This window comes from Equus przewalskii, chromosome 2 (genome assembly GCF_037783145.1).
Source record: "Equus przewalskii isolate Varuska chromosome 2, EquPr2, whole genome shotgun sequence".
In the NCBI taxonomy this organism is placed as follows: domain Eukaryota; kingdom Metazoa; phylum Chordata; class Mammalia; order Perissodactyla; family Equidae; genus Equus; species Equus przewalskii.
Window position 1 is genome coordinate 81,835,049 of NC_091832.1, and position 12,930 is coordinate 81,847,978.

The 12,930-nt window shown below is 45.9% G+C and overlaps 1 protein-coding gene across 5 annotated transcripts in view; it reads left to right on the forward strand.

Moving 5' to 3' along the window:
- GATB (glutamyl-tRNA amidotransferase subunit B) overlaps nt 1–12,930 on the forward strand; it is a 74,633-nt gene that overhangs the window by 49,031 nt on the left and 12,672 nt on the right. For 2 of the 5 annotated variants that reach the window (XR_011537750.1, XR_011537749.1), the window contains exons 10-11: nt 8,721–8,854; nt 12,494–12,708. Coding sequence is in view for 2 of the 5 variants with exons in the window: in XM_008526218.2 (XP_008524440.2) it covers nt 8,721–8,854 (134 nt within the window). In the remaining 3 variants the exon portion in view is untranslated. The remainder of the gene's footprint in view (nt 1–8,720; nt 8,855–12,493; nt 12,709–12,930) is intronic. The other 3 variants (XM_008526218.2, XM_008526226.2, XR_011537751.1) reach the window with 2 other exon arrangements.

A 12,930-nucleotide genomic window follows, 5' to 3' on the forward strand; every position in this document is an offset into this window, starting at 1 on the left:
GAAATTAGGCATCCTGAGCTCTCTCTATGACTTTGTAATCATTGGAAGCTGAGATACTCATAACATACTCGAAAATGATATGTTCGTATTTTTCCCTGCCTTCATCAGAAACACAACAGATTGCTGAGAAGGGCAGATGCACAAATCTAATGAACCATCTTCCAATTTAAAGAGTGCCCAGGAGTATTCATTAAATAAATAGCAGCAGTGGAGGTGTGCTTTGCAGAGCTTCAGCTCCCTGCTCCCTGCCTTTGGATTGCTTATTAAATTAAGCATTAAGCACCTACCCGCCCCCACACACATGCCTTACCCACAAATAATAAAAAACTTCAGATTTTAACTCCAGTCTTTAATTTGTCTTGTCATTTTATTGTGTGGTAAGCACTGAATTATCTATTGTTAATTTATCCTTGATATTTACGGAACTCTAATATTATATTCTAACTCTATAATATTCTATCTTAGCATCTGGCACATAGTAGGCACAGTGAATATTTGTTCAGTGAATGGATGGACGCATGAGTGAGCTCGTAGGATACTATTCCAGTACTCGTGAGAGTCCTGGGGGAAGAAATTTTCTTGATGAAAGCATCCTGTTTCCAAAGGTCAGATACATAGCACTCCTGACAACCCAGCAAATCATAGACTGATCCCCGTGTCATTGATCTCTGGGCGAGAAGACCTGGATGGCCGCTGCAACCACGCCATATACCATGACCAGATGCGAGTCACTTGGTGTCTCTGACTCCTGTTTACCAAACTGGTTTCATTAGGATATTAAATCAAATCTGTATTCTGATTTTCTCTCTTAAACCATTCTGATAATACCCTCTCAGCAGAAAACCTGTATTACTCTTTTTTCCTCTGGCCACATAAAAAGTATCTTGCCCCACGTGGAACTTCAACCTGTTTAGCTAACCTTGCTTCCCTATCTTATGTCAAATTGCCTTGATTTCTGACCTCAGTTGTAAGGATTAAGGAATAGAAATATGGAAGCTGAGATGCAGGTATTAGGAGTCTGAAAAATTAGAGATTCTGATAGCATAGTGGGTCCTTCTCTGAGTCAGTATATCCTAGAGTAATTATTAGAATGATCAAGTTTGTATCATGTGCATATTTCCTAGCAAATAATCCCAGGGTGATGTCTGTGGGGCATCTCTTCCTAAACTCTGCCTTCCCTGACTCAGGGAATGCAAGTGAATTGTAGTCTCTTTCCTGAGCAGCTCATGACAGAGGCTGCTCACTAACAGCATGCTCTGCGGGTTGGAGTTCGGGGGACCCTTTTTAATCTGTCGTCACAGGAGCCCTCTGAGGTAGGTATTGTTGCTCTCCCCATCTTGCAGGTGAGCAAACAACCTCTGTGGTTGAGTCTAAGACTTTAATTAACTGCGCTGAGCCTGTGGGTGAGCCAGGTTTAAACCAGGCCGACGTCAGGGCCCGTGCTCTTCATTTCTAATCTCTGCTGCCCGCCTGCATGGATCGTGTGCCGCAGTGCCAAATAGGAGCAACGTTTCAAGTTCGTTGCTGCTTTGGGTCACTTAATAGAGAGAATGTGATTTGTAATTTTGTTAATATTAGTGCTTTGTATAGTCCCACTAATGCTTCGTGAAGCACAGTCCTCTGTCTAGTTCGTTTAAGACTTTGACCATCCCTCTTGGTTTTTAAGATGCCAGACTGCTCTTTAAATAAACACCAAGTGCTGTCTACTAAATTTGGTGAAAATCAGTCAACTTCAATGAAAAGCAGAAATTATGTTCATTTTCCAAGTAGGAGATTTAAGTCAGAGAAATGTAAGCTCCCCTCTGTAGCTTTATTTATTTTGTTTCTTAAACTTTCTGCCCTAGGTAGTTGGCTCCTTGTGACTGAATCATTGAGAAGTCTCTTCATAGGGCAGGGGGTGTGGGTTCGTGGGTTTTGTGGGATGATTTTGCCTGGTGCCTCCTGTCAGGCACTCGGCACATGGTAGGCACTAGGTAAGGAACGCATGTGAGTTCACAGGGTGACTCTGAATAGACAGAAAGATTTCAATTGCATCTGTCCTGGGAGATTTCAGTGGAGGAATGGTATAGCATTCCCCAGTTTAGTATTTCTTTAGGGCCTGCCATACTCTCCACAAGGCCCTGTGCTGGTGTCAAATGGGAGAACGTTATCTTTTCCACATTGCTTTTAACTCTCATGAGTAGCCCTATGGGCTGATGGGTTAAAACACTGAGTAAGAGACACACTCTTGATTCCAGATCTCACCTCTGACTCTTAGGAACTGGGAGCGCTCTGCAAAGGTTACTGGCACTGTTACCCTCCCCAGATGAAAGAGGAGGGTAATGACCCATTTACCCCAAAGATGATAGACACAGCAGGATCTTCACTGAATCTAGAAAAATCTCAATACAGGCAAGCAGACTCCCAAGATTATGCTGCCAGGGAGAACAGTGGCACCAAAGAGCTGTTGACACATCAAGAGCCACAGCAGGCAGAATTTTAAGAAAAATCCAGCACGGCCACACTGAGACTGTAGGAAAACATGATTGTGACCCTCCATATCAGTGACCTTTGCTGCCGTATGTGTCTGTCTGTCTGTCTTTGTATGCAGCCTCAAGCTGTGTGGTCTTATTTGAACAACTTCATTTTCCCAAGCTGGTTATTTCCCATTTAAAGTCATAATCCTTTGCTTCCGACATCGTGGAAAAGGTTAAGGTGTCTCCAAGGGACAGAGAAGCAGAAAAGATCATGGCTGTGGTTGGTTGTTAAGTGGATTGTTTTCCGAGAATTTTGCTTTTTGTCTCTAGTAAGCTTGAAATGACTTGGTTTTCTTTCTGGATGAATTGCTTATAAAATCATTTCCCATCATAAATATCTGTCTATCCCATAGGTAGTACTACTTTAAAGCTAATAGTTTTAAAAAGCATCTGAAACCATATTGACTGGGTTTAGACTGCCCACATTACTGGGGAGCAGACTACTCATCTTCTGACTACTGCTGGAGGAAAATTCGTTTGGTCAACATTGTCACTCACCATAGTTCAGCTCCATGCAATTTTCGAAATTGATTTTACTTTTCATTTTACAAAATTGCACCCAGTGCTTGCCAGCTTAAGGGTGCTTTCACGGTTAGTCTATGCACTGGAAAAAGAACCAATATTTTGTTCTGGTAAAGTTGAATAAAAAGATGCATCTTCTGACTTTACTCCTTCAAAACCAGCAGTTCATTTATTTCAGATGCAAGTGATGAGGGGCCTTCAGAGATGAAGATCCTCTGGGCTCAGAGCCCTCTTACCCTCAGGGACCAGCCCTTTGGGGCAAACGTGCAGGGAGGAGTGAAGTCCTGCGTGGCCAGCCTGGGGGACTCGCAGGGGCTCTGTCCCTAATCCATCCTGAAGCCTGATTTCCTGTTTGTGGATGATTTCCTTTTTGGGACAGTTAACAGAGAGCTGCTGTTGAGTAACACAGGTTCCCTCTGTGTGGGACCGTTTGACGACAGTGGCTTCGGGCACATGGAGATGCGATTAGAATCAGAATTGATTTCTTGACAGCGAACTTGTTATGTCCCATTCTTGCAGATAGAGTCTTCTAATTATACCTGTCTGCTGTCAACTTTCATTACCTGAATTATTTGGATTTTGATTATCCAAGGGAAAGTATTATTCCCAAGTTGGTTTCCCTCAACATCTCTCCTGCAGTTAATGCGTCTCAGAGAATGTAAACTCATTTTCACGTTCGTCTAAGCCAGCTATAGGTGGGAACCCTCCCTGAACGGAACTGGTACCCTGAGTTGAACTCAGAGGCTTATACTTCCTGGCTTGGCTGGGAACAGAGCACAAGTGAAATTGTTGGGACCAGAGTTTTGCTCAGATTTTAGGGGCTCTCAAGCACTGCTGGGAACATGACCCAGAGGTGGAAATTGTGGGGACCAAATAGGGCTGTAGACCTCTCTAGTTGTGTATTCCTTGAGACAGACTGGAGAGCACACCCTGGGTGTTTCTGAGTCAGTTTCAGGGCTCCTACAGAGCACCACAGTCTTGAAAGTTGCAATGATTGTTCAGGATTCTGGCTTCCTCCGGACGTACTCAAGTGGAGAGTGATGTTTCCTATGCCAGCCTCACACCACCAATTAACTACCTGGTGTTTTTCCTCCTGAAGATTTCTCTGGATGAGTCATTTTTTTTGCTCGCTCGATGAAAGATTTCCACAACCAATTCTTGTTTCCATGAAAAGCAGAGGGAGGACTCATTCGACTCATTCGTATCATAGATCCAAGTCACCACCCTATTGAATGTTCCAATCCTTAATCTAACCAGAACTTCTGCTTTCTGCCTTAGGACCACCACTCTCTCAGGGCCTCCTTACCTAATTTCCATCCCAACACTAGCATTTGGTGTTATTTTCAGGGCCACTTTTCACAAAGTTGTTGGGTCTGTGTTCTGTTTTTCTTACCATGTAAGAATGACCAAATTCACAGGAATAACAAGAGAACATCAGAGTCCCGATCGATATGCAGATACTGGGCCCTCTTACAGGGTCTGCAGAAATGTTCAGTGGCTGCTCACCCTGGCACCCCTACCACGGGATGGATGCAATTCCAGCTGGTACCTCCTCAAAATGACTCATCATGCTCATGCCACATGAGAGCCTTACCCGGTTGAAGCCACTGTCATTCAGTCCTCAGATGCAGAGTCCCCTTTTCTGTCAGCTACTCCCACCACTGGCATGACCTGCCCAGTTAGGTATAAAGTTACCCATGGCAGACGAGTTAGAATGCAATAAAATACCTATGCTTAGTTCCAAAAGTATGTGAGTGATAATGGGATTTACTGTGTAATGTCAGAAAGTACTTCAGAATTGGGCAGTGTCTTGGTTTGGTGTACTCACTGTAATTTCTCTGAGGAGAGGGTGTGGAGGGGATGCAGAAGAGAGGCCCAGGGGGCCTCTGGCTGCCCTTCCATCCCCAGGAAGCCCAGGGCAGGGGATGTGCCACTGTTTTCCTCCCTGATCTGGGAACAGATGTGTGTCATGTCACAGTGGAGAGTGCCACATGGTTTAGGTGTACATTGGCAAAGGCAGAAAGTGAACTTGGCTATTTTCTCCTTCTAATTTCTACGCTAATTGCTGAGGGCCTTTGCAACATTTTTAATATGTTAAGAACCTTTGAACAGCTGGCAGTTCTCAAATAAAATAATGAAAGTGGTGCAAAAGTGCTTTTTTCGTGAGCTAGTTGCTTGATATTGTGCCTGGCCCTAGTAAGTGCTCAGATTCAGCCCCCAGGAAGGCGGGGATGTGACATTCATTCATCAGAGGCAGCATAACATGGAGGTTAAGAGAACAGCCTGCAGAGTTCATATCCCAGCTCTGCTGCTTTCTTACTGTGTGACCTCAAGCACTTAGTGCTCAGTGTCCTCAGCTGTAAAAGTTCTAGTAGTACCTAGCTCATAAGGTCGTTATTAGAATTAAATCAGTTAATATAGAGAACCTACTTAGAACAGTGACTGGCACTTAATTATTGTTGCTGTTAAAACTGTTATCATTAATATCATTTTCAGCAGCAGCCATGTGCGGCTCCCCGCAGGGCTGGCTGCTGATCTCCGTGTCTAGCTGGTGTCCAGGAAATACTCTTGAACTCGAGAGCGAGCCCAGGATTGCTAAGCTAGGGTCCCTGTAGCTGCCAGGTCACTCCCTGCCACATAACCAGCTGTTCTTCAACTTGTACTTTGTGGGCTTTTTCTTCTCTAAGTCTGCCACTGGGCAGCTGTCTCTATCAGGTGTCGTTCTACTTCTAAATATAGCCCAGCCACATTTCTGCCCTATCATCATCTTCACAGGGTGTGTGACTTAGACAGAACAAGAATGGCAGTTGAGAAATCAGCCTTCATCCTAGTCCAACGGATAGTCTTCTGACATTTTATCCTATCTGAAGGTAGAACTCAAAAGACAACTTTGTGGCACATTGCTTCCAGGGCCTGATGCGGGGTAAATTGGGGTTCCTTCCCAGAGCAGGTGCTGAAGGCGAGGTGATCCCTCTGCCTTGCCTCACACTGGCGTTGACCAACTGACAGATCCATTAGCAAAGGAGGGTTCCTGTTAGTGTCCAAGAGGCTGAGCTGGCATCGGCTGTGGGTCTAATTGAATGCTTGGGGAAATTTGATTAAAATGTGAAAAAGATGCTTCCTGGTCATAGAGCTGTAACACTGTCTGGTATTAGACAAGAGACAGGACCAGTTGTCCCTGCTGCTTTAGCCATCTCTGAAGGAACATTTAGAGTCACACTTGGCTAGGAGACTTGACGCATGGTGTGGCTGAAGTTTCAGCTCCCTCTCATGTAGGGTAGATCAGTGCTGAGTCGAGTGCTTGCTCGTTGCCTTTGAGAAGGACATTAAGGGTGACCTAATGCAGTGGCCTTTCTGCGTTGCTGTTAATAGGTTTTTATGTAAGGGAATTGCTGGCCCACAGTTTTCCTGGGAAAATCAGATGGCTGCACTGCCACGTTCACCAGAGACTTCTGAGATTGGTGCCAAGCTTATTAGCATTTGCCAATCTCATAGAAAAACTAAGACCTTATCTAGAATGCTATGTGTTTTTTTCTGAAAAGCGGGCTTCTGATCTGAAGAGCCAGAGCAGGCAGCCCATGTGTGACTCTTTATTGATCCATCATTCTCTGGGCAGCAGTGGCTCAGCCTCTGTCAGCCCCGCTGCCTGAAGCTCACCCCATCCCAGCAGCAGGTTTTCATGTCTGCTTCAGACTGTGTGCTGAAAGCCTGTATATCCCCTAGTGAAGCACAGTTCCAGCTCGGAGAGGCTTCATCACAGCACTGACACGAAAAGACAAACAGAAATCTGACTTGCCATGTTATCCATCCAATAAAAAAACCACCCAGGGGTAGAGGAATAGATATTCATCACGTCCCAGCAACTCAGCCAAGCCTGGGAGTTCAAGTGCAGTATTTCTAGGAGAATTTAGAAAAACCTTTCCTTGGCAAAGCACAGAGTTCTCCTCCTGACAGCTCTTTTCACCAGCAGGCCAGCCTGTCTGGGTTAGAACAAAGGGAATTCTGCCCGTCTGATTTGGGCCGGATAGCGGTTTTCTACTTCCCCAGTGGTTTGTGTACCATCCTGGGAGTTTGAATACTTTTCCTTAAGTTAAGCAGAGCTCCCTCTTCATGCTGCATGGATTTGCCTTTATCTGTAGTCAGGCTTTGGCTGCTGAGGTGACCTTTGCCCTGGTTTAGCATGAGCAGAATAATAGCATTGGCTTGAAAAGAGATTCGGGAGGTGATTATGGGATTATTCAGTAGGCTTGTCACCAGAGAATTTATGTTACAAAGAGCATATAGATTTTTTTTTATTATGGAGTTTCTACTGTAGCAGCTGTGTGCCTGTGTGTATATTACAGCATCTACAATTGCTAAACTTTCAGAGAACTTTTGTTAGTATGTCTTCCTTCCTCCCAGTATCTTATTTTTCCAGAAAGTTCTTGTAGTTAATGAAGGTTCCCTGAAAGGGGTAAGGTTGTGGGCCTTACCTGCAGTATAAAGTTAAAAAGGAATATTTCAAGGAAAGCATGGTTTGGTTTGATTTGAGCAGGTAGGGGAAATCTACTATTTAAAATATGCAGTGGTTCCTCTGCATTTGGAAACTTCAGCTGCCCCTATGTGAGTGGAACATGTGTTTATATTTCTTACTGAAAAACGATGGATGAACTTAGCCAAATTTCTTGGTTTTGCCAAATCGATCTGAGCTGGCAGTGAGTCATAGTGCATAACTTGATGAGTGCCTTGAGGTTACTCTTCTCCATAGTTGTGGCCATTCTAATATTTAAAGGTGAACGTGGTATGATAAAGAATGAGCATTAACATGTGATTTTAAAAAGATACCCATGGAGATAGGAGACGTCGATTCCATCCATTGATGCTTACTTACCAAGCAGTATCATGGCCCAGCACTGACTTAGCTCTAGTTATAGAGTGAACAGGACAGCATGGCTCCTGATTCACAAGGCTGACGGTCCAGAGGGAGAGAAACAATGCAGTTGTCTTCAAATAAGTCTCCTTGATGAGCCAACCTGGCTGATTGTGTTCCTGGAGCAAGACGAGAGGCCGGTCAGCTGTGCCAGGCTCGGCTCAAAAGGTTATGTGGTCTAAGTGGGTCACATGCGCGTGTGTCCTTCCTCATTTTGAAAACCATTTTTCTCACCTCTTGGGATGATATGAAGATGAACACAGTTACAATCCACTTTTGACGTTCTGAGGTAGAATGTTCTGTTTGTTCCTTCTTGATTTGCTTCTTTTCTCACCTTCTTATTCTAGCAAGCACTAGGACTTCCAGCAGAGGATAGGAAGAGACAGGACAGTCAATTCAGACCAACATCATGGGCCTGAGGATACGGGATGCAGCTCAGGATGAAGGTTGTAGGGTACACAAAGCTGACACTGAGAGGGCAGGCGAGTTTGGGGGATGGTGAATTTCATCATCCTCTGGTCCACAAGTCAGGGCTCTCTGAAGTATGTTCATTCCTTTGAGAAAATGCTATATGAATGCACAGTGACAGTAGTAGAAGAAGTAGAATATTTGCTATTTACCGAAAGTGATCAGAATTTCCTGGTGATGTCTCCGTGTTTAGGAAAGTGCGAGTAGATGTGTCAGAGGAGGCAAAGGTGACAGTTTCACATTTGCCTTCAGAGTGCTGATCTTTCGTTTTCTGGAGGCTTTATATAATTTTTTTTTCTTTACAGAATGAAGTTGGCCTACTGGAGTTCTTCCAAAATGTGATGAAAGAAACTAGGGCAGAGCCAAAAAAAGTGACTAGTTGGGTCCTCAACACTCTTCTGGGTTTTTTAAAGCAACAGAACCTTGCTGTCAGTGAGAGGTGAGTGGATCTGGGGATTTCTTTCTTCCTTTATGATGAACTCTGTGCCCAGAAGCAGCTGAAATAGGGCAGGGCCAGTGTTTTGCTCTCCTCGTTCCCCCTCAGGATCTCCTGACAAGACATGAACCTCCCCCATGAGTTCCAAATTCTAAAGCTGGCCTCTGTCACATCTGAAAGGTCATTTATGTGTTCAGATCTCTGACTCTCCGTGCTGTCCTTGGTACTGTGCTTGGGCTGGGGGCCTGAAGATGAATAAGACAAGGGGTTTACAAGCTGCGGGGAATACAGACCTGTGAGAAAACAGTCAGTCCCCTCCGTATGACCCTGTTGTACTTCAGGCATGCGTGCGGTACTGTGAATGCACAAAAAGAAGCCCTGAGCTGAGGCCGAGGAAACCAACTGAGGTTTCCCTCAGAATGAAGGAACTAGATTCCCTCAGAAACCAAGCCCTGAAGAACTGGTGGCAGTTGTCAGGTGGTGGGAGGGGCAGGGGCATTCCAGAGAAAGGAAGCAATCCTGCAACACTCAGGGACAGGCAGGCTCAGGAGGCCCAGAAACTCCAGGGTGCTCAGGCAGGCAGGCAGGCAGGCAAGGTAGGGGGAAAGCTCCCGAGACAGGCACAGGTCACCTGGAGGACTTGGTATGCCTTTGTCAACAGCTCTCGGGAGCCACAGATGACAAGTTCACTCCAGTTTCACTTTGGGGGAGTGGGACGGAAGAACAGACTAGAGGCAGGTAGCCCAACTGGGAACGTCCTACAGGAGTGCCAGTGAGAAACGCTGGGCCTGAGCCGAGGTGGCCATAGCAGGGCTGAAGTGAGGCGGACCAAGGTGAGAGCAGTTCTCTCACACAAGCACAACTTCCAGATTTCCTGCTTGGGCAGTGGAGTAAAATGGAGGGCAGTGCTTTTCAGTGTAGTGGGAGGTAAAGGAAGAAGAACAAATCGAGAGGGCTGGGGTAGGGGAGGAAGCCATGTTCCTTTCCGGACGTGCTGAGTTTGAGCTGCTTGTAGAACAGACATCCCCCTCACAGGGGTGACCGTTACGCAGTCAGATATGCAGATCTACAGCTGACGAGAGGTGTCTGGGAGGTGTGAATCTGAGCGCTCTCATCTGTCCGTTATTCAGCACAGATTTATTTAGACTCTGCTCTGTGCTAAGCCTGGGAAAGACCAGTCAACATGACAGACACAGTCCCTGCTCTCAGAGCTGACAGTCTAGAAGCCGGTGATTCCAAAGCGGTGGGTTAGGTGCTCTGAGAAGGGGAAGGTAACAGCTAAGCTAAGACCTGAGTGAAGGATGAGTAGGGTGAGTCAGACAAAGTCCGAGGGATAAAAGTGTTCCAGGCCTAGGGAACAGCACGTGTAAGAATCTGGAGGTGAGCCTGGGGGTGCCACTTTTGGGAATGCAAGCACACAGCCCAGTGTAAATGTGCATGGACTTAGCAACGTAGAGATGGGACTTGAAGTTGTCAGAGCAGATGAGAACTGTCACCGAGGAGCCAGCGTGATAAGAGGGCTGAGGAAGGAGCCTGAGACACTCTCGACTTTAAGTGAGAAGCACGGACAGAGAAGGGAGAGGAAAACCAGGAGAATTGGTGACACAGAAGCCGAAGAAAAGGAAAGTTTCAGGAAGGAGAGAATGAGCAGCAGGTTTAAGTGTGGGGAGTGGAGGAGACAGAGTTCATTAGGGACACATAGGCAGGTGACAGGGCCCTGGCAAGGTCTCAGTCTCAGCGGTGTGTCATTGTCTCAGCACCATCCCACGGCCATGGAGAAGTGGGGTGGAGAAGACAGGCACATTCGATATATGATTCCAAAAAGTTGTTAGTTCAAAGAAGTTAACTCTATACAATGCCAGCTTCGTGTTCAGCCTCTTGCTCGCAGTGTGTAAATGCATGTATTAACGTGGCCGTGTGGGCTCAGTTCCCTTCCTTCCTTGTCTGCGTATCAGCAGTGACCTTGGATGGGTTCCCCTCTCTGACTCTCAGATTCTTCACAGTTAAATGCAAGTGACGGTACCTGCCTCCAAGGGTTTTTGAGAGGGAAATGTGCAGTGCCTGGCCCATAGCAGGCCCTCAGCATTGGCTTCCTTCTCTTTGCCATGTTGGTATCTTAAGTACCAAAACAATGGCCACTCTTAGTTTCCTGAACTCCTGTGGCATCTGTTGCCTCTTGGTCTTTCATTCCTGTCCTCTCAGGTTTGACCTCTCTATTCAGAAACTCCATTCTTCACACTGAAAATACTGTGGCCATTCAGTGAAGGCTGGAGCCACCTGGAAGAGTTTATGGAGGAGATACAGCTGTCCCAAAGCCTTAAAGGATGGATAGGATTTGGTGAGGGAGAGGGCTGGACGATGCCTGTGGGGAGCCAAGACGTGGGAATGACTAAGAGTCGGCAGGTTTTTGGACTAGGGAGGAGCACAAGCCAGTAGGAGCAAAGGGAGGAAAACAGCAGAAGAGTACAGTTGACTGTATAATGGGAGCAGAGCTAGAATATGGAGGGTGTGGAAAGTCACAGAGGAATTCAGCTGTGAATCTGGAAAATAGGTGCGAGGACCACTCTGTGCAGTGTGCACGGAGAGATGAACAGGACCCCATCCCAGCCCTCAGGAAGCTCTCAGTCTCCTGGGGAGGACTAGACTTGTGCATCAATATTTTAGTTCAAGGCAGAATGGGTGCTTCCTATTTGAGAACCATACGCAGAGCAGAGAGGAGGGAGATAATGTTAGCCAGAAGAAGCCAGGGAGGCTCCCAGAAGATGCGGTTTGAGCTTTTGGAGGAAATATAAATCTTAGCTTTAAATTTATGGTTTTCCATATTGTTGGCTGTAATTCCTAGGGTCACTGAATTTTAGTCTTGGCAGAGACCTTAGATATCTTCTGGTTCAGCTCTTTCATTTAGCAGAGAGGAAATTGACGCCCTAGGAGGTAAGGTGACGTGCCTCAGGTTGTACACCTGCTAAGACTGGAAGCCACGTCCCCTGACTTTCAGATCAGTTTCTGTATATGTTGAGCTGTGAAATTAGGGCTTTGCTAACCATCATTTTGGTAGCTTCTAGAGGAACTGAGGTTGATAAATTTGCCTGTTGAGTGAACTTGGACCCCAAGTACTTACCCAAACAATTCATAAGCACTAGAGTTTTAAGGTTACCCAGTTCTAAATAAAAGTATACCTGGTTGTCCAAAATCAGGAAAAGAGGAAGCTAAGCAACAGTTCTGTTTTACAATTTATGTAGAGCAAGAACGGAGGAGCCAAAACCACGCTGTAGCAGCTTTCTTCCTCCATAGTTCAAAGAACTTTTAGCTGGACTGGATATAGCAGCCTCACCTTGGAACAAGCATTAATTAATGAGCAACCTCAGCCGCTAGGGCGAACGTTCCCGAAGCTTAGAGCAGCAGTGGCTGCAAAGCTAGCAACAGTCTCATGATGACACCAGGCAAGGAACCCTCTAGAGATCAAGTTGGCAGGAACTAATTTTGCAAATTAGCATTCATCTTTAAAGACCTCTCAGAAGACTGGGGTTTAAAGGGTCCAACCAGAAAAGCTCTTGTTGAATTTGGCTTTGTAATGATTTTGAGTATATTGCTTTGAAAGTTGTTTTTTGTTAATAACTCATTCTACATTACAATTCATAACAGGTTTGATTTAGGTAAGAAAGTGGGAGTTACAGATTCCCTGACCAAGCATTTCATGGTGAAAGCAGGCAGATGCGGGTGTCCAGTTGTCCGATCCAGCTGAGGAGCCCGAACTTCCAGGTCAGCTCTGGCAGCAATTCCTGAGGCCCTCGGAAACCAGGGACGGCCTTTGAGGCCAGAAGGGCCTATGCTGACAGGAAGATTAATCCAGTAGTGTGGTATGTGGGATGGCGTCCAAGAATGGGGCTGCAGGAGTTGGGAGCCTGTTAGAGATCACCGTGTCCACAGTCACACCATGTCAGACATGGAGGTATTGGGACTGCAGAGGAAGGGCTGGCTATCCTTAATGTTTTGAAGGATCCCTCGGATTTGGTAATATGGACTAGATTTATGCAGAGTAAGCAATGAATAAAGCAAAGACAGCATGCCAGTTGGCACCC